The 22,614-nt window shown below is 40.7% G+C and overlaps 2 gene segments (V, D, J or C); both read right to left on the bottom strand.

The window, feature by feature from the left end:
- LOC136407917 (T-cell receptor alpha chain constant-like) overlaps positions 1–22,614 on the bottom strand; it is a 499,087-nt gene that overhangs the window by 82,052 nt on the left and 394,421 nt on the right.
- LOC136407918 (T cell receptor delta constant-like) overlaps positions 1,676–22,614 on the bottom strand; it is a 52,545-nt gene continuing 31,606 nt past the window's right edge. The window contains 4 exon segments of the C gene segment in view: positions 1,676–1,933; positions 3,117–3,227; positions 3,585–3,659; positions 7,185–7,463. Of these exon segments, the coding sequence occupies positions 3,118–3,227; positions 3,585–3,659; positions 7,185–7,428 (429 nt within the window).

Genomic DNA, 22,614 nt, shown 5'->3' with positions numbered 1-22,614 from the left:
CCCTCTGTGTCCTGCTTTCAATCTTTTCTGGTGGCTTCTGCTGGTGGAAGAAATTTATGGTCTTGTGATGTGCCAGGATGCCTTTTTCAAAAGTGATCAAAGAGCACCAGAGGTTAACTCATTTATATGCTAAATAAAGATTATCTTCTATTTAGACAATCTGGTCTAGCTGAGCTTCAAATCAACACCTTGCTCTTGTTTGGGGAGTGAAGTGTGCTGCTGCAGAGGAACTTGGGTAGCACTCTTGGTAACCTAGTTCTGTTCCCAGTAATATCCCTGCCTCACTGGATTTGGACAAGATACATACCTTTTTGGAGCGGTATTTTTTATTTCCACTTGAAAAATGAGAATGTGATATTTTGTTCTTAGTAAGTTCAGAGAAACATTTTAATGTGACTCAAGGTAACAAATGTGAATATTTTTGAAACAAATATTCTTTACACATACAAGACGAAGTTGTGTGGAATCTTTTCATGGTTTTTTCCTAGATGGACCAGGCTCATCTATCCAGACTGTGTTAAACCCACTGACTCAGGGCTATCGCCTCCTTTCTTTGATTTGGGCTGTGAGGACAGATGTAGAAGTTTGCTGATGGCAATGGCGAGGGAGTCAATGAAGGTGCTCTTTCACTTGTAACCTCATAAGCCCTGACTTGACACCTACGTGGGTGCTGAGGAAACCACAATACTGCGTTGCCAGGGCTCTGTGACCTGAGTGGGTACACCAGGAAACAGCTGTGGCCTTGCTGAGGGGGGAGCAGCAGAGCTTGTGGGCCACACTGGGGACACTGCTGTTGTTAATTGCTGTAGCAGAAGCAGCAACAGCAGGAAACCCAGGGCTGGGTCCCCAAGGCAGAGGCCTGAAGGCAAGGGGCTCAGGAAGCTGAGGTGTGACCTATAAACTCAGTCAAACAGTGAATTCACAGCACCCTGTGGTGAATTCTCTCCTGCAGTGGTCTCACCAGGTAAAGCCAGAGGTGAGTCACACACAATGCCCTTTAATAAATGCAGCAGAGAAAGCCTCAGAAAAGAATGGCAGAAAATCATCAACACCGAGGGCCCAGGCAAGAGTCAGTGTTCAGTGACCTTCAACTCTCTGTGCAGAGATTGGCAGGCAAGAGATAGTAAAGATACTGTTTTTACAGGGAAATTTAGGGCTCTCATTCCTATCCCTTCCACAGTGCGTTGCTTGAAGGCAAGGCACCTGTCTTGTTCTTCTTTACATGCACAGCACAGTGCCTGGACTTTAGAGAGTCAGTTCATGTTTGTTAAGTCAATTAATAGAAAGAAGTGCATTACCTTTGTCTTTTACTCTGATCTCTGTTAAAGGCTTGGAGAGTATTTAGATGAGATTTGAGAAACCCCATTGCCTACATGGAGAGTGTTAGGGAGTCAAATGTAATTTTGGTTGTAAAGTAGCAGAAAGAGCAGGAAAGTCTTTTGTGGACAAGACGCCAGTTTGGGGCCAATCTAGCGTGGGGCGAGCAGAGCCTTTCACGCTTAGGTAAAGGGCACAGGCGCTCCCTTCCCCAGAGCCTGCTTTCCTCTTGGAGAACAACTCTGGGAACCTGTTGGCTCCTTTCTATCTCTGAAGGCAAAGAAAATAAAAGGAACAAGACACCATCTTCAAAGTGCCTCAGTTGTAGAAATAAAAAATGAACCCTCGGTGTTTTTGTATTGTTAACTTTATTTATAAAGCAGCATATAAAGCACTTAGGACCGCAACCCCCTACCCTTCAGAACTTTGTCCTTCCACCAGGCTGGCGGATGACTGGGTTTGCTGTCTTCGAAGAAAAACTTGTTTGGGCAGCGGCCATTTAAGCAACGGTGGGACGGGTTAGTTTGAATCACCGAGAAGTTGGAAGCCTTCGAGATAGCACTTCTGTAGGCTTTTGGTTTCTTTCAGAGAGTGTAACCTTTTCTTGCCAGTCAGCCTGCAAGCAAAGGAAAGTTGTCAGAGTTGATATAGAACCATAGACCGGCAGTGCTGGAGGGGACCGGAGCGGTATGCAGTGCGGGGAGGGCAGCGCGTGCTGTGGTTGTGCCACTGCAGACACTGCGAATCCATTATGGCAGTTCCCTTCTTCACGTGGCAGTAGGTCAGCGGGTCACCATCAGTGTATCAATGTTGGCACCAGTCATGAAACCCATTTGTTCTCCTTTAGTCTTTCTTAACTCCTTTGTTTCACAGATGCAAAAACCTAGGCCCAGAGAGGTGAAGGAACTTGGCTAAGGTAACATAGTGAGTTAGCAACAAAGTCAGGACTAAAACCCAGATCTTCTGACTCCCAGTCCAGTTTTCTTTTTATATAGCCATATGGCCGGTGTCCTTGGGACTGTTGGTAAAATAGTCACCTGTTTGGGAACGACTGGGTGTGCTCACAGGCGGAGATGGGTCAGTGCAACACTCTAAGTCTAGGGCTGTTCCTGGTTCAGGAGCTGGGACTGAGGAGCATCTTGGGGTATTGGAGAAGGTGCTTCATAGGCCAGTTTGAATTTCATATCTAAGTTTACCTGAAGAGGGCATGCAAGTAATGTCTGGCCAGTAATAAACGTCTCAGCCTCAACTTCATATGCATCCTGAGTAGCTAGTAGTGGGCTGTGCATGATTAACAAGGGTATGGGCTCACCCCAATGGTAGGCTGGTCTACACATCAGTCCTCTGATTAAGAATTGGGAGCTGGCATCCCCTTTGTTGGGGCAAAGATAGATTCAGCCCCCCCCCCCCCAACTTCCAATATTCTTTAGGTGTGGCTTTGCAAATAACCTGTGTGCCCTTGGCCAGATAAACAAAAAGTCAAATAAAGTAGACTAATTCCCTTTATTTAGCTTCAATTTTTTAGCTCCTGGGTTAGAGGTGGGGGTTATTCACTGGTATTACATTATACTGCATAATGGGTTTGAGTCTAGTTTGAAACAAAACCAGACTCTGCATAACAGGAGGTGGGGTGTTGTTATGCTGAGTATCTGAGTATCTGAGATAACCCTCTCATTAATTTGAAATATGTGTTTTCCCCTTCCCAATGCTTCTTGGTCTTTTACCATTCCTAAACGCCTTTCTCTCTATGTGCAGCAGAGTTTAGGTGGAGGTAGGAATAAGAAGGAGCTAATTCTTACCTTAATAGAAAAGTAACTTGGCAGTCAAAAGAAAATTGACAGCTACAGTCTTGGCAAACAGCATACGGAACCCCAGCACTGTGAGGGACATCATGTTCACCTTGGCGTGAACTGTGGTTGAAAAAGAGTAAAGATGGTGGCTTCCTCAAGAAGATAAATTCCCTTCCAGGAATGGGGCCCACAACATGGACACTAGCTGGCCCTGAATCACTTTTATGCTTCCTGGTCTGCAAGTCCAGTTTAGTGCCGACAGCCCTCAATGACCAAAGGTTGCTGCTCATACCCAGGCCTGTAAGCTTTGGAAACCCATGCTTGAAGCCCAGGCTCTGTTGAGAGAGTCAGAGGAAACCACTGGGGCTGAAGTATGGTTTTTTTTCTTTTAAAGTCTGGTGCTTTTTGCCCCATTTGACATTTACAGAGTTTGCTTTACTCCTCAATTTTGAAGTTGATCCTTTGATTTCAACTAACCTTTGGGTTTATGGCAGCTCTCTAAAACTTGCTGTTCGTTTTCGGGTTCCACAGGTTCCACTGGTTTTAGAGTAGCTGTTAACAAATAGAAGTGGTCAGGCTTACATTGGCAATCAGCAGGCTGTTTGCCAAGACCGATTAGATTTGAAAACTGGAGAAGACTTTGAGTAAGTAAACCAAGAACCAGAGTTGTGACTTGGTTAAGGTCACATGTTGTTTGTGCAGCCATCATACCTATTATGCTGGGCTCTTTTTTTCATTATACCATAAAGCCAATATCCAGGCATGCCTCTAATTTGTAGGAAAGAACTAGGATTCTTAATCCATGAAAGGCTGGACTGCCCTTTTATTTGGTCTTCAAACTAGATTAAACTGCACCTAGATTTTTAACCCCAGAGTTTAGTGGTAGGATAGTCATCAGTATAAAGGAGACAGTTGTTGAAAAGAGAGAAGGGGATGAAATAAGATAAATTTTATTTTAGATTCCAGCTCATGGTTCTTTGAAAAGATCAACAAAATTGACAAACCCTGGCAAGACTCACTAAGGAAAAAAGAGAAAGAACTCATATAAACAAAATCCAAAATGAAAGAGGAGAAATTACCACAGATATCATAGATATACAAAGAATTATTGTAGAATACTATGAAAAACTATATGCCACCAAATTCAACAATCTAGAAGAAATGGATAAATTCCTAGAACAATACAATCTTCTTAGACTGAATCATGAAGAAGTAGAAAGCCTAAACAGACCCATAAGCAGGGAGGAAATAGAAACAACTATCAAGAACCTCTCCAAAAATAAAAGTCTGGGGCCAGACAGCTATGCTAGTGAATTCTACCAAACATTCAAAGACAATTTTGTTCCTATCCTTCTCAAAGTCTTCCAAAAAATTGAAGAAGCAATACTTCCAAACACAGTTTATGAGGCCAACATAACCCTTACACCAAAACCTGGCAAGGACAACACAAAAAAAGAAAACTACAGACCAATATCTCTAATGAATACAGATGCAAAAATTCTAAACAGAATACTAGCAAATTGAATACGATAACACATTAAAAAAAATAACTCATCATGATCAAGTGGGATTCATCCCAGAAACACAAGGATGGTTTAACATATGTAAAACAATTAATGCAATACACCATATCAACAAAAAAAGATAAAAACCCATATGATCCTACCAATAGATTCAGAAAAGGCATTTGGTAAAATACAACATTTTTTTTTATGTATAAAGCACTCAACGAAATGGGTATAGAAGAAAAATATCTCAACATAATAAAGGCCATTTATGACAAACCATTAGCTAACATCATACTAAATGGTAAAAAACTGAAAACTTTTCCTCTAAAATCAGGAACAAGATAAAGCTGCCCACTCTCTCCACTCCTATTCACTATAGTGCTGGAATTTCTAGCCAGAGCACTCAGACAAGAGAAAGAAATAAAAGGCATTCATACTGGGAAAGAAGAAGTAAAGGTTTTATTTTTTGCAGATGACATGATCCTGTATATGGAAAACCCCAAAGACTCCACAGAAAGGCTATTAGAAACAATATATCAATACAGTAAGGTTGCAGGATATAAAATTAATATACAGAAGTCTATTGCTTTCTTATATGCCAATAATAAAACTTTGAAAAATGAACTAAAAAAATCCCCTTTACAGTTGCAACAACAACAAAAAAATACCTAGGAATAAACATAACAAAGAATGTAAAGGACCTATATACTGAAAACTACAAAGCATCATTAAAGGAAATTGAAAAAGACACAATGAAATGAAAAAATATTCCTTGTTCTCGGATAGGAAGAATAAATATAGTTAAAATGGCCATGTTACCCTAAGCAATATGCAAATTTAATGTAATCCCATCAAAATTCCAATGTCATTTTTTAAATAAATGGAACAAAAGATCATCAGGTTTGTACAGAACCATAAAAAACCCTGAATAACCAAAGTAATCCTAAGGAAAAAGAACAAAGCTGGAGGCATTATAATACCTGACTCCAAATCATACTACAGAGTCACAATAATCAAAACAGCATGGTATTGGCAGAAAAATAGACACACAGAGCAACAGAACAGAATAGAGATCCCAGAAACAAAACCACATACATATGAACAAATCATCTTTGACAAAGAACCCAAAAACACATAATGGAGAAAAGAAAGCCTCTTCAATAAATGGTGCTGGGAAAACTGGAAAGCCACATGCAAAAGAATGAAACTTGACTACAGTTTGTCTTTTTGCACAAAAATTAATTCAAAATGGATCAAAGACCTAAATATAAGATCTGAAACAATAAATTATATAGAAGAAAACATAGGTACTAAACTCATGGACCTTGGCCATTGAGAACATTTTATAAATTTGACCCCAAAGGCAAGGGAAATAAAGGCAAAGATAAATGAATGAAACTACATCGAATTAAGAAGCTTCTGCACAGCTAAAGAAACTGACAACAAAACAAACAAACAGGCAACTAAACAAGAGATGATATTTGGAAACAACAGCTCAGACAAGGGGCTGATATCCAAAATATGTAAAGAACTCATAAAACTCAGCAACAAACAAGCAAACAATCTAATAAAAAAATGGGAAGAGGATATGAACAGACAATTCTCCGAAGAAGAAAAAATAATGGCTGATAGATATATGAAAAGACGCTCATCTTCACTAGCTATTAGAGAAATGCAAATGAAAACTACAATGAGATACCACCTCACACCTGTTAGATTACCTATTATCAACAAGACAGGTAATAATAACAAGTGTTGGAGAGGCTGCGGAGAAAAAGGAACCCTCATTCACTGTTGGTGGAAATGTAAGTTAGTACAACCATTATGGAAAAAAGTATGGTGGTTCCTCAAAAACTTACGAATAGAATTATCATATGACCCAGAAATCCCAATATTGGGTATATACCCCCAAACTCAAAAACATTTATATGTAAAGACACATGCACCCCTATGTTCATTGCAGCTTTATTCACAGTGGCCAAGACATGGAAACACCAAAATGCCCTTCAATAGTTGATTGGATAAAGAAGATGTGATATATATATATATATATAATGGAATACTACTCAGCGATGGACCCTGATAACATTATACTGAGTGAAATAAGTAAATCAGAAAAAGTTAAGAACTGTATGATTCCATCCATAGGTGGAACACAATATTGAGACTCATGGACATAGATAAGAGTGCAGTGGTTACCAGGGAGAGGGGGAGAAAAAAGAGAGGGGGTGGGAGAGGGGGGGCATAAAGAGAAACAAATATAGGGTGATGGAGAATGATTTGACTTTAGGTGATGGGTATATAGCATAATTGACTATACAAATGATGTGGAGATGTTTTCTCTAAATCTATGTACTCTGGTTGACCAATGTCACCCTGTTAAATTTAATTGTCTAAAAAAAAAAAGATTCCAGGTCAGAAATGCAGAGTTCAATTCCCAGTCATTGATGGGCATAGTTGGCCCTACATTTTGTTTCCAGTATGATATCACGTTGAGAGCCATCTCAACATCCATTTCCCTCAACTTTTCTTCCCCACAATCCCAGCCCCTTCAAGCCAGATACCATACCTGAAGAATTTTTCTCCTGTTCAAAGTCCGTGGAGTACAAGATTTGATTGTTGTGTTGAACTGAACATGTCACTGAATTAGAATCTTCATATTTACCAAGTTTGACAGCACTGTACTTCCCACTGGGAGAGACGACGATAGCAGGGTCATATTCTATTATTTTCTTTGAAGACTGGAGACTTATATTTATAACCTTGGGGTAGAAATCCTTCACCAGACAAGCAACATTTGTCCCATTTTTCATGATAAAAACGGATGGTTTGGCGGGAGGCTGACTTTCTGCAAATATATGCAAATATAATCAATTTATTTAATGAGATGATTATCCATAATGTGTTGGAGTTAAACAATGATGTTCATCTCAATTTTCATAGGGCCAAACACTAAAACCCAGACTTTTCTACATCCTGTTAGTGACTCCTTGAAAGGATGGCCATGGGAGGCAGAAATGAAAGGCTATCAGTTTGATTTTGAGTCAGGAGCTGCTAAGAGATATGGCTGGGAGCAGAGATGGAAAAATAACAACTACAGAAAAGTTTCTGGATCATCTGAGTTTGAATTATCTATGTTTTATTCATCAATCCTCTGGATAATCAAGGTCAGGTTGAATACCTGTCTGCATCAGTTGGTTTATTTTAAATGCCTGGGCCCTTGGAGGAAGATCAGGGCAGGAGCTCATGCTTTGCATTATGTCAATGAAAGAATCAGGGGTCTGAAGAAGACCGCATAACTGCTTCAAACACTCTGAGGATGGTAGCGTTGGGTCACTTCGGGGTGTCACCTCCATTTTATAGACAGGAAGAGATCTGTTGAAGTTAAATGACACATCTCTCTTTCTAGGTGAATACTTATTCTTTTGTAAGAGTCTACCCTACAGTTTCCTTTGAGTCTTTAATCAGAGTAACAACTATCATTCTCAGGAAGTTCCTTATAGATATAAAACCAGGTGAAGTCCATTTTTCTTATTTTATTCTAGGTGGACCTGTGGAATGTTGGCCCCAATGATTGGGTCTCCTCCCGGCCTCCTGTCCTGTCATGCCTCATCTTGAATTACCATTTATCTGCTCCTCTGCATGAGCATTTTATTCCCCCGTCCCCCAAGCCAAAAGTCTTGAAGCTTTAAGAGTGGTAGTAAAGAGTCTTTTCCATTGTGCCTTAATAAAGTTTCTAATTATGATCATTTTGTATCTGTGGAGACTTGAACTCTTAGCCTATCTTCAAATAACTGCTAAAGAAAGAGCCCTGAAAATGCCTGAAATCAGGAAAGACAACCAATCTGAATATATTTCCAATCGTAAGCTAAACTGCTGATTTTCAATATTACTAGCTTCTATGAATATGGCTCTTAGTATTCAAAACTTAGCTGAGTTTAGCTTCTTGGTATCAAGTTAAAAATATGTTCAATTCCAGTGTACTTTTATTTACTATGGCCTACAATCAAGACATAAGGTATCGCTAAACAAAAAGTGTCAGTAATGAATGAGTATATGGAATGATTTTTCTAATGCTCTCTCCTGACTCCGGATTTGGGTTTTAGCTATAAAGCTCATGGTAACAGAGCTGTAACAAATAAATCAGTGACATCTGGTTGACATGGAGCAATTACTTGTCAGGAAATTCCTGTTGATCACCACTTTGTAAATGGACCATAGCTGATCAGGTTTTCCTAGAGAATCAGCTATTCAGAGAAGCCCCCTCATCACTTCCATCATAATTTTCCTTTTTATTTATTTTTTATCTGCTGGGAAGCTTAATTAAAAGATTAGATTCTATTCCAGTCACTCAAGGCAAAAATTCTTTCTTAAGAATCTAGTTCCCTGTATTTTTTACTTTAGTTCTAGACAGGAGGGGAGTTGGGGATTTTTCAAAGAGCTCTCCTGGAACCTGCTTTCAGTCTATGTGAGAACTGAAGCCGCTGATAACAGACACTGATAACCCCAGCAGTAACGGCTTAGAAACCACACCTTCTGTTCATTCACCTCCCTTCAAAACTGTGACATTTCTTGCTCACTATACTGACTTTGGTTTAAGATATATTTCAGTTGATTTTCAAGGGAGTTATGCGTTATAGAGAAAGGGAGCTTGTCCATTTAAAAACAAAAACAAAACAACTTTATCTCCTTAGTTACATTGGCATATGACCCAATCCTAGACTGATTTAGTTGGCTAATTTAGACTTGCTTGGGATTTAAAAATATACATTCAATGTCAATGATCACTTTGGACTGGAGAGAGGTGGTTTGAATAGTCTGAACAATGTAATAGAGTCGGCAATACAGATGTCTGAAGAAGATCATCCACTGACGATACTGAGCTCTGAATCTCTTAGTCATCATTTCAGATAGAGCCCAATGCATTAATTTGGTAAAATATTTTTCTCATACTCTTTCTCAGTCAGTGTCATATGTTTAAAACAATTGTTTATCTAGTCCATTTCTTGGTATCATGTAACCAAAGAAAACGCTATCTGATCGAATTGAGTTTTTATTTTTTAAATGGAATGCATTCAGTATAGTTGCTATATGTACCCTAGTTTATTTTTATATTGGACCTAAATCAAATTTTGAAATTGTTTAAAATTTGGGCCACTATTGTCCAAAATTTAAATTAAAGATTTAATTATTTAGTTTTGAGAATTTTGTCTTTTTTCTTGGCCCATAAATGTAGTTACATTTCAACATATTATTTGTTTCAATTTGTTATTTTATTTCAGACTTTCCCTTCTTATGAGTACCAATCCAATGCTAAGGTTAGGTGCTGGTAAACAAATCAAAAAGAAGTATGTATCTTTCCTGAACAGTCTTTCTGAATTTATAAACTTAGGAATCATCTAGGGTTTAGATTCACATAGAGTCCTATAGTGGCTCCCCGCAAATTGCAACATTTATAACAAATGTCACTCACAACTTCAAGGCTCTCTGCCAACATGGGAGTTAACTTAAACGCTAAGATATCAGTTTACTCCTGCCAGGTAAGCCACCTTTCCCGAATCGTCCAAGGAGCAGGACATTTGTTTTCAGGCTGCGACGAGGCAGGCACACTAGACAGCTTAACCAAAAGGATGTGGAAGGATAAAGCAACTTCCTGGAGCATTTGGGCCAAAGCGTATCTACCACTGTACCTCCTTCACCCATAAGCTCCGACTATAGTATAATTGTTCTAGATTTCTTTGTGCTTTCTGGGCTGCTCTGAAGATTTCAGAAATAAGTGGGAGCTATAGTTTCAACATATGTTTTTTAAAAATAAAAAGAGCTACTTCAGTGACTCAGCCTAATGTTTCCACTCTGGCCCACTCCACATCTCCGAGGTATAGTTGCTCAAGTAAGGTAAATTGGATAGCAGCCCCAGTCCCAAAACTCCTTTTATCCCTAGAAATATAGGGGGAAAAGTCAACTTACGGGGTTCCACGAAGAGTTTGGTGCCAGCTCCAAAAAACAGCTGTCGGGTGTCCCAGGAGCACACTGAGATGCTGCCTCACAAGTAACCAGCCTGGGGCTGGCCCTGGGGCCTGACCTAGAACATCTGTGTCCTGCCTCCCCAGCCTGGGTCCCAGCAAAGAGACCCCACAGCTCAGAGAACTACAAAGCTGCCCTTGATGAGCTCAGGGCGAAGTGTACAGAGTCTCAGTTCTCTTTGAAGCTAATAATAGTTAAAATGCTGAATAAAAATGTAAGCATGAAATCTCCAGCTGAGAAACATTGGGACAGGACAGTCCTGAGACAGAACAAGAGAAGAGGGTGACAGGTGACCAAGAGCTGCCTTTAAGATGAAAAATTTACTGCTGGTTTATTGGAAGACCTCTCTAAGAAGAACGCAATAGCCTGGGAATAGGGATGTGACACTGAATCTTGACAATTCTTACAATGAATGTTAGAACCGGAGGCTTTAGGCACAGGTCTTGTTCTCACATTCTGGCTCCCTTCTGTTGGGTCGCAGATACTGATTTTTGATTTGAAGCTTTATTTCCCCTCCATCATTCAGGCTGAGTCACAATAATAACAAATCTGCTTTCTAATTCTCTGAGCCCGGGGAAAGGCTTTTGAAAGACCTGATGGTTGAACAAGAAATTGGCAGCTGCGGGGGGAGCCCAGCAGTGTTGAGTGCTGTGAACGCGGGTCAGAGGAGCCTGTGCTTGCTTCCGATTGCTTATTTTTGCCTTGTTATTTCTCCTGACTCTGGGTCTAGATACAAGTGTCAGGAGGATATAGTAATTGTATGAAAATGAACTTAACGACCCTATGGATTTCTCCATCTCATCACCGAGAATCAAGAGTCTAGGACTAGAGCCAAAGGGAATGACAGTTGTATAGGGCCATTATTAACTGACAAAATTTGAAGGATTGGGAACTTGATTTAAAATTCTCACCCGACCCCTACCTGAGCTTAGCATCATCATATTACACTCCATCATCGCCGGAAGAGAAAACCAGAGAAGTAAGTGGAGTATGGTCGGAAGGCGTGGTTAGTGTCCTGGCAGAGGGGCTAAGCGCCAGTTTCATCTCTTTCCTTCTTCCCTAAGACTCCCAAAGGCACAGCCTCAAAGATTTGATTCTAACACTTCAGGTAATTCTGAATTTCAAGTGGAAATGATTTAAAGGGAAAATGAAACATAATACTTTTTGCTCAGATGTAATTTGCCCAACATCAATCAGACTGCAATCACATACAACATAATTCTGTTTCTGTCCTTCTTTTTATTACTCTAGTTGCTCTCCCCTTAAAGATAAGAAAACTCACCAGATTTCACTATTTCCCTGGAAGCAACAGGCAATCAAAACCCTTGTGAGTTTACATTACCCTCTGAGAGGCACAGGCCCTGTTGGCACTACCAGTTGCTTTCAAGACTGTCAGCCTAGTCACATTATGTACCTTTACACAGTCCTTTATTTCCTCTGAAATTAAAACAAAACAAAACAAAATCTCACCATGTAAGGGGTAACACCTACCCCATTGGACTTGGCATTTTGTGAAAGTTTTGAAAGACTGTTGTTTTCTAGACTGGTCCCAGTGTTGGCAGCTACCCCAATTACCTGAATATAACCTCTGGATTTCCAAACCCTGGGAGAGACTACTAGTGGTCAAGGTCTCCAGGAAAGCACCATTACTCTTCTATTGTCTTGAAGTTGGTGGCTGTGCTTCTGTATTGGATATAGTCTCCCTCCTGCACCCTGTGCAGAGTTCTCAGATTCAGAGGTAACAGGGGAGGTGAGCACATAATTGCTCTCAGCAGACCCAGACTAGTATGGGACCTTGTAGGTCATTTAGTTTGAACCAGGTACATTGATATAATGCAAGTTCTCAGCAAAAAGAGACAAGGGTAAGATTGACTTTTGTTATTTGAGGGAGAGAAAACTCTCTTGATCTAACTCCTTCTTTAAAAATATTTTTTTTAACTCTCCCTCTTCTTACACCATGGCCATGATTCTTTTTCCTCATAAACAGTGGAGAGACTCTTCAGCTAGGGCTTGCCTTTTTCCTGGTCCCAGTTCCTTATCAAGAGGCCAGACTAGAGCTTTAGTTAGGCAGTTGTAAAGGACTATGAGCACTAATCCTTTGAACACAATTTCTAAGCATACATAGAAAATGTTCTTAAGAGAAACCTAAGAAATTTATCCTAAAAATCAACCTCAACTCTTTGCAATAACATCAACAAACCTCAGTGGATTTCTAATTTAAAATCTCCTGACATTCCAAGAAATGTCATTCATTCAGGACTATGCCACCACTCCAAGGGACATACAGACTGGAGTAAAGTGTGTGACTTACTTGCTTCCACGATGAGTTGAGTTCCCTTTCCAAAGATGAGTTTTGCTGTAGAGGCACCATTTCAGGCATCATTCTAAAAAGCCTGCTACCTATTTGCCCCCTGCCTAGTCCATCTGTTTGAAAGGGGGTGGGTGGGTGGAGCAGAACAACTTTAGCCGGAGACATAGAATTTTGCAAGGGTTTCTGAGATCTAAGCATTCCATTTTTGGTAGCTTGTTTGATGTGTGTTGTCTTCTGGGTGTAACATTTAGGAAAGTCTCCAAGTTTTCTGCTATTATCTCTTCAACATGTCATCTCTAGGTTTTGCTTCAGGACCATCTTTTCACAGGGAGAAAGGCATTATTTTGGTTTTGCTAAGAATTGCCAAAGGCTGTAATCAGTTGAGACATAACTTCAAGGCTTAAATCAATCACAAAAAAAACTATACTTCAGTTAGAGGTGGAAGAGCATGCTAGTTGGAGCAAAAGCCATGGATGCAAAAGACTTGGAGTCTGTCCAAAGGATCATAATAATTATAGATGACAACCATTTGTATAAGTACTTTACTACTTACAAAGAGCTTGTGTTTACACTACCGCAACAAACATCGTTGTAATAAATTTCATGAGGTGACATTATTAGATCCATCTTACAGATGAAGTCACTGAGGCTAAGAGTGGTTTAGATAGTGAGTGGCTAAACTGGGTCTCACTCTCAGGTCTCTAGAGTTCAGTTTCCATCTGTCAAACCAAAGTAATAGATAATAAGACTAAAAGGAGCTCCAGTTATCACTTGTCAAAACCTCTGTGACCAAACAGGCTAATTAATAGATGCAAAGAAAGAGCTTTTACTTGTTTTCCAGTGCTTTTTTTAAAAAAAAATTACAACCCAGAATTCTTCCTAGGTTATAAGACATTTATACCATTGTACTTCCTATGCCTTTTCTCTAAACTGTCCCTAAAGAGTTGGTCTAGATGATAATCATGATCATAGTGAGCTAAAGCTGGAAGACACCTTGGAAAGCATTTGTTTTAGCCAGAGGGAAACTAGAGTTCAGTGAAATTCAGTCACAGAGTTTATGGGCCAAAGAGAAGGAATAGCACTTGATTTTAGATGCTCAGCATTACACCTCACATTTATTAGATGTACAGAAGTACACATCTGGTTATGACCTAGATTTGTAAATGGTGAAGGCTCAGGTATTAAGTAAGATGATTCTCTAAAGTTAGTTAAGTACAGGGGAGACAAAGACTTCAGGAAGGATAGTGGATCAAGAGGATCCATTGTAGCACACATTCCATCCTGGATTTTCTCAGAAACCCAGTTCCTGTCTCTCAAACCATTTCTTGCTAAATTTCATGCTGGAAGGATTTTTCAACAACCTGAAAAATATTTTGCAAGCTGGTGATTTGGGAAACTATCTAACAAAGATAGTTGCCAAATACGGTGGTCATAATAAGAAGAAAGAAGTCACTTATGTGGCTTTACCTCCAGATAGGTTCCTTTGCCAAAGATCAGTCCTCACAGCTGATAAACCCAATCTAAAAACTGCCTTATTTTCTCTTTACTGTAACCCAGGCTCCAGTTGCCAAGTCACATAGTAGACATTGGTTGAGATGTTCGGTCTCATCTGGCCTAACCTCTTTTCTCCTAAGTCTTGGGGCCTTCCTCAGGACAAAACAGGAGGTGATGACTGTGTCAAACAAAAATTTAAGCTTGAGCCATGTTACAATGTAGATTTGTGCTCTGAAAGAAAGAGTCTGGAAAGGAGTTTTTTAGTTTGATTAGAAGGAAAGAAAAGTGGCACATTGGTCATAGGGTTGTGGTTCTCAATCTTTGGGCTACACAGGTCGAGCAAAGATGTAGTGAGTTATGTACCCCATTCATTTCTACCTTCTAAGGGAATTCCATTTCACAACCAGCCAAAGCTTTGCATCACTGCCAAGCACTGCGCAGCAGCCAGACTTCTTAGTATAAAGTAGAATTAGCATCTTCAGGACATTTTAATAACATATTCATGAATATCAAATTTAGCAAGCTTTAGCAATGTATTCACACTTAAAAGTGACAGCTAAATTAACCTCTGTCATATATAAAAATCACAGTCTATAAGATTGCCTGTGTGTCACTCATAAAAACCAGGGAAAGAATACGCATTGTCAGCTCTGTCTACAGCCCATAAAGGACTCCATATCATACTTTGAGAATCACCACAAATGGAGAGGGCTTCTCAGGTGTGGTGAAGAAGAAAGATGTCAGAAAACCTGAGACCTAGTTCAAGTCTGTCCCTTACTAAGTGTGTAGTTTGGCCATTTACCTCCTTTATAAAACAAGGTAAATATCTTCTGTATTGGGAGGTTGTAAGGTTAAATGAAAGGATGTATAGAAAGCTTTCTCTGAACTAGAAAGCCCAGGTATAATTATTAGAATGTTTATTAGGGTTAGACACAGAGAAAAAAAGTTTTACTTGAAGAATGTAATTTCACTAAGTTTAGAGCTCCCCGGGGCAGAATTGTAGGGTAAGTTGCTGAGGGAGAACAGAACCCTATGTATTTGGTGTTTGAGATGAGAATGACCATTTCTTAGGTCCGTGGGTGAGGACCAGAATCTAGGTTTCTGTCTCTGTTCATCTTTTCTCTAGGTCAGGTGTGACCCCTATTCCATTCTTTAATCTTCCTTTTTGAATCCAAAAGCTGCGGTCATTGGGATCAGAGAAGGTAAAGGGATTAGTGAAAGTATATACACATAACACAGAGGGAAAGGGAGAGGGGCAAAGGGGATATAAAAAGGGACACAAGATGGGGGTGAGGGAGTTATATTCAGTGGGATACTTGAATCCATGTAAACACAATAAATTAAAATTAATAAAAACAAACAAACAAACAAAAGCTGCAGTCCTTACAGTATTCTATAAGCCATCCCCTCCCCACGCCCACTACCAACTGACCTTATTTTCAGAATCTCTCCTGTTGCTCACTCTCCTCTAGCCCACGCAAACCTCTTTGCTGTCCTTTGCACACCTCAAGCTGCACCTGTGTTCCTTCTGCCTGGAGTTGCTCTTCTTCCCAATATCTGCATGGCTCACTCTGCCACCCACTCAGGTCTCTGCTAAAATGTTACATTCCCAAAGAGGCCTTCTGTGAAGCCTTTGTTAAAAATTGCACACTGCTCCCTCCTACTCTTTATTCCTCTTCCCTGCTTTATTTTTTTATAGGGCTTATTATTACATAAAATACTATATATTTTATTCATTTATTTAGTTTACCATCTTCCTTTTGCCATTAGAATTATAGCTCCAATTAGGCATGAATTTCTGTCTGATTTGTTCATACTGATTCCCCCAGCCTTAGAAGAGTACCCACATACAGTGACAGTGATTTGTCACAAGTTGCAGAGGAGACTCAGGCTTGGGTCTGCAGGCTCCTAGTTTGCTTTCATTTCTACTTCCTTTTGTCTCACAGCACCACAACAGACTTGTGTTCTCGTTCATTTGTTCACACATGCATGTTTTATTCATTTATTCGTTCGTTCGTTCATTCATTCATTCATTCTTTATGCAACAAACATTTACTTAGGACCTTCAGTGTATTTATGGATATAGTAAGAAACAACTCAGAGACCTTGCCCTCACTGAACAGGAAGAACAGATGGTAAATAATCATACGAAGTTTCAGGTGGAGATGAGTGTTATCAAAAGTACAGCAGGGTAAGGGGACTGCCGAATGACAGGCGTTGGCTGGGAAAGGCCTTAGTAGAAGTGACATTTGAGTAAAGAGCTGGAGAAGGAGAGGGAGAAAGCTGTGTGACTCTCTGGGAGAAAATGGCTCCAGGCAGAGAGAAGAGCAGGCCACAGTCCCCGTTCTGGGAGATGCCCACTGTGTGTGAGGGGGAACCCCAAAGAAGGGAATGAGGGTTTTCGAAGCACACTGATGAGCTGAGGATTTTGTAGACCCCTCTTTCTTGGAGTGATGCTCTAATCATCATCTGGACCTTTCTTAGTTTAGGAACCCTCGAGCACCAGGGCTGTAATGTGAGGGACGAACCTTGCTTGGAGAATGCCTCTTTTGGTAACTGGTTTTGTTCTGGAGGTAGAAACCTGTCCTTAGTGAAGGGTGGTGGTGGGTATAGCAGATGGAAAGGAAATAGCTTAACTGTTGCTTCAGACTCTGCAGGCAGTTTGGAAAGGAGCTCATTAGAGGCCTGAGGGGGAGGCTGGGCCAGGCAGAAATAACTTGCATGCACGTCCCAATTGACCTGCAGCCCTGATAAAGAGCAGAGTGAAGTGCACAGATTGAAGTATGGGAAACACTGAGCTGGTGCATTTCTTCATCCTTTGAAATGAAGAGATAAGAGGCCTCCAGAGAGGGCGGAGTCCAGAATATCTTTGAATGGAATCAGACAGATGATGCAAATTTTGACTTTGCTGAACTGTGTGATTTTGGGGGACCACTCCTGATCAATAAAAGTGCTGGTAATAGTACCTAGTTCTGCCTGATTATTGTGAGAATTGAATAAAATGCCATTCATTCATATAGTGTTTAGTCCGGTGTTGTGAGCTAGCACGACTCGTAATCTCGTAATTTTGCAGGTCTCGAGTTGGAATGGTGGATTAGAAAATGAACACAGAGAGAAAAAGGAGGGTTTGGAAGGACTCATTGCCAAGACTGATGGTCTGTAAGAGCGAGCCTGCACTCCCCAAACACTTTATTTATATTGCACAGAGCAAAGCCATTTGCAAAACAAAGAGAGCTCAGATACAAAGTCACATTTCAGAGCTAAACCAAGAATTCTCCCAAGTGCAGAAAATCAGGCACCATGCATAACATTATAACTTCACAAAACAAAGGGTAAAAAGAAAACTGCCTCCAGTCTCTTCGAGGGCCATGGGGGATGGGACCAGTGGAAACAATTAGCATCATAGCTAACATGGAGGTATGGGGAAGGGCATGTAAATTACCTTTACCAACTTAATCAAACAATCAAAGGTTGTGGGGCAGAGCCCTATGGCTTAAGCCTTATACTGCGAGGACTTTTGTCAGTTTATAGTCTCCCACAGTCCAGTAGCTGAAGACATATTAGGCACTCAAAAGTGGTAGTTGATATAATGGAGATATATAACAATCCATATTATTTTAAGTCCATCTAATAGCTCATGTTTATGAAGATGTTCCTGTTGACTACGGCCCTTTTCTAAGTTCCTGTCATTGTCATGGTCAGTAGTACACATTTATATTGTGGTACTTTATTCTACACGGTTTTGTCTTGTTCTCTGGTTCTGTTTTATGAAGTGGCATCGTCAGGTTTTCTCTACCTAGAGGGCTAAATGGTGTGGTGGATTTGGGTCTGCGAGCTTGTGTAGACCTGTTCTGTTAGTTTTGTGCTACCTGGCAGCTGGCAAGTTGGAAACTGAATCAAAAGGACATAGGTTTCTGCTATGATAAAGGCTCTGGGTTCGCAGTGATGCCTCTTTAATCCAAGATTAGTTGGCTAAAAAAAAAAGGCACCATTCAAAGATATCCTGGGGCCTGCACTCTCTGGATGCTCTTGATTTTTTTCATTTCAAAGGACAATGGGGGGCACCAGCACAGTGTTTCCCATACTACAATTAATCACATATTTTTGGTTTTTTTTCAGTCACACCCATCTGTCATATAATTTGCTTAGTAGTTTTCTTCAAATTAACTCACTTTTTAATGTCAAATATAATGGAAAGAAAGCTTTGAATCTCATGTGTTTGACAACCTCTTTGTACTATTCTAATACCCATTAAAAGGTAGAACAATTAATATAAAAAGAAACTCTATCTATGTATACTGTATCTAAAACTGTGTGTTGTTATACATTCCACACTTAGGGAAACACAGGATCAAACAAGTCAGTAAACAGAAGAACTTAAATTCATTTGGAAGAACTTGGTGATCAAAGGGAGATGAGGGAAATCAGTCACTAACTTTGTCAGAAATATGGATTAACTATTATTTTATTGAACAAGTATAAAGCCAATGTCTACGGGCAAGGGCCTGAATTAATTGAATTTTCAAGATCTTATATAATTTTTTAAAGAACCTGAATTTCGCAGCTCTGATTCTTTTAGCATAGCTTTGGATTTCCATCTCTTGGAGACAAAGCCCCTGTACCACTTCTTATCCTTGTGTGTGTGAGGTCGGGAAATGCCTACCTCACATTCTTTCTTTTTCTTTCCTCTGCCCTCAATTCTATGCCTTTTTCACTTCACATACCCAGGACTGTCCTGTTCCAAATTATTCTCTGAGGGGAGCCCACCATTCCATCCTTCCATCTCATTTCTCTAGAGTCTTCTCTTACCTTGGAAAACAAGTTGAATGGCAAGGCGTCAAGCCAGGACATGCTGTTACTTTTCCAGTAGACAGCTCAGCAGACTTGGCCACTGACCCCATTGCTAGACTTCCTCAGGAGCTTTAAAATGAGTTTTGTATTTTCCTATTACATTTTCTAGCTTAATATTAATGCCCACGATCTAACTGGAAGCAGCTGCCAAGAACAGTCGAATTCAAATGTCACTTAAATGACACAAAAAGATGCCTTCTGTGTTGAGTACAATCCTTTGATGAGTTTAGCACTGATTGCTTTATAACAGTTAATTAGTGAATGGCACTATATCCTCTCCGTGAGGATGATCACCATGAGCCTTTAAGGAACTATTCCTGGCAATGTCCTATAGACTTTAAAGCACTCCTTAGTTGGAAACGTTACACATTCACATTGTTCTGCTTGGAATCTGGTCTCACTGGGAGCCAGAATGTTCCAGCTTCCTCACTTGTAATGGAGCTTCCATTTGCAGTCCTATTAGAAACGGCTGTCTGGCACTGGTTTCTTTCTTTTGAAGAGAAATATGGCAACACCAGTGACCACGTACCTTGGCCCTACCCTCTATGCCCAGGAGGCTGACTCAGTTCTGAGTTCTCCTTAGAACATGTGTTGGCTCAAGGAAGGTCAGAATCATTTCTAACTGAAGCCACATTGATAGAATCACACAGACTCAGATCAACCTTGTTTCTGATCAGTTCTGACTCAACTCGGGCACATGAAACAAGACTTAGTGGTGGTTACAGCCCAACCCAAATCCCATGGATTGAGCAGAATTTTCCTTTTCCCTTGAGCTGTGTGGGATTTTCACAGCCCCAAAGTCTATCTATATATTTTTCACAGACAACCTCCCATCTCAAATTTTATGCTAGGGATTAACCATCTTCCCCAAAGTCCTCCTTGATCCTATATTGGTGCTATTACCACCCATTTCATATTTCCTAATATTTCTGCTTCCTTAGATGGAGGATGCCTTAATATCAAAGAGCAGACAAATGAATTACTTACTTGGTTCCACAGTTAGACGTGTTCCTTTTCCAAAGATGAGTTTGTCTGTATCACAGCACTTGAGGGCGTTCCAAAAACCTCAGCAGTGCCCCCACCTTTCTTCTTCCTATTTACTTTAGGACTGAAGGATCTTTAGGGTTTGGCTCTTAGAAAGATGGCACTTGCAGCTTATCCAAATGGTTCATGATGATTTAGTCAATTGCCAATAGGGGTGGGTTTGCTTTTGGGAGGTTTTTGTCTGAGGGGTAGATAGGAGCACATATTCCTCTTGTGAACATTTCCAGGACAGAACATGGAGTTCTCTGAATTGTTGCTTTCTATTATTTTAGATTGTTCTCATCTCCTGGACCCATACCTAACTCTCAGTCTTGGAAAACTAGCATTGCCAAACAGATGGGTCTTGGATCCATGACTATTCCAGTATCAAGACCTCCACAGTCCCCAGTGCTGCTTACAGGGCAGATAACATGTGACATCTCAAGAGTGATGGGGCGGTGGGAAGCACTGATCAGTGATTTATAGTACAGTCAATGTTAGAATGAGCAACTACAGCTGGCGACTGCCTAAAAACAATTCAATGTCTTTTGAAATTCATCTTCCTAAATGGAAAAGTGAAGCACTCAGGCAAATCTCTCAAGGGATTTGGATTCAAAAATTCCATATGAGGTGGCTCATATATATAATTCTCTTTTGTAATAGAATCAACACAAAACCAAGACAAGGATAGTTTTTAAAGAAACACCTTTTGTATTCCCCAAATGTGGCTGTAAGAAGGTATTGAAAAGGTTTCACTCCAGCAGTGAACGAGAGGCCAGCAGCGGGGGTCACTTCTCCTGGCCCGGTCACCTTCCTGGTATCTTTCTGAGTCTCCGAGCAAGGAGGGACAGCTGCATGCTGTGTTCATCTCCCAGGGCACAGTAGCCAGGCCGAGGATTTTCCGGGGAGGTGCCACCTTTGCCCCAGCAGTTTTTGTACAGGTCTCTGCGGGTTTTGTAGCACTGTGCGTATCCCCCCAATCACAATGTTACAGAGCTTTACAAAAACCTCCCTGGGTTTCACCTTATGTGAACTCCGAGAACCTCTGGGCAGGATGTTTTCTCCAAGTCAAGCTCCAGCAAGATCAAAGGGTTTGGCAGTTGGGTCAGGGCGGGCTCACCCAGGTGCTTCTGTATGAGGCTCTTCTGCCCTGCTGACTAATCCACTCTGGAGTTTGCAACTAGAATGGACTTTCTGAAACCATCACATCCACTCTCATCTGTGCTTTTTGGCCAGTCTTCTCTCAAATAGTTTCTCACAGAAGAGTTTGTCAGCTATCTGAATGTCTCAGTGGATTCTACATGCTGTGGGTTAGGCAGAAAATGTTTGTGATCAATGTAATTTCTCCTGTCACCTGCTAAGCTTCTGAATCACCTTTGCCTGCCCCAGCTTTACACCTGAATAGTGTTAAACAATTTACACAGGGCTTTCACATAAATTTAAAATCTTATCCACTCTCTTGACTCCCTGGTTGCTAAATTCAGAGCCAGTAGCCCATATGGTGCTTTGTGCAATTTAGCAAAGGCAGCCCCGCTGGATGCATGCAGAAGGAGCAGAAGCAGCAGCTTGGGTTTAAGCTTGGGAAACAGATGGCACCTTTGTATGCTCTACAAAAGGTTACTCTGTCTCCAACTGATGCAGCTCCATGATCAGGGCCTTAATCTCATTTGTCCCCTTGGTCAAGTGCCATTGTGCAAGACACAATTGTGCAACTAGACGTAGTGACTGTCTAAATTCAATTGATACTTTTTACTTATATTCTTGTTTGACCTCTGATTTTTGACACAGTGGTTCCCTGTTTGAAAACTCTTCTCTGGGCATTTCAAGACACTGGTCTTAGTTTACCTTTGATCTCTGTGTCTATCATTATGAAAATTAAGTGATATACCCCAAACTTATCAAAAGTGAGCTCATTGGCCCTGGCTGATTGGCTCAGTGGTAGTGTTGGTCTGGCATGTGGATATCCCAAATTTGATTCCTGGCCAAGGCACATAGGAGAAATGCCCATCTGCTTCTCCACCCCTTCTCCTCTTGCTTCTTCCTTTCTCACTCTCTTTCTTCCCCTCCTACAGCCATGGTTCAACTGCAGCGAGTTGGCCCCGGGTGCTGAGGATGGCTCCATGATCTTTGCATCAGGTGCTAAAAGGAGCTCGGTGGCTGAGCAACAAAGTGATGCCCCAGATAAGCAGAGCATTGCCCCCTAGTGGACTTGACAGGTGGATCTCAGTTGGGGCGCATACGGGAGTCTGTCTCTGCCTCCCTTCCTCTCACTGAATAAAAAAAAAATAGTGACCTT

Source organism: Saccopteryx leptura, chromosome 6 (genome assembly GCF_036850995.1).
Source record: "Saccopteryx leptura isolate mSacLep1 chromosome 6, mSacLep1_pri_phased_curated, whole genome shotgun sequence".
NCBI classification, from domain to species: domain Eukaryota; kingdom Metazoa; phylum Chordata; class Mammalia; order Chiroptera; family Emballonuridae; genus Saccopteryx; species Saccopteryx leptura.
Note: the sequence above shows the minus strand (reverse complement) of the source record. Positions and strands in the feature narration are given on the sequence as shown.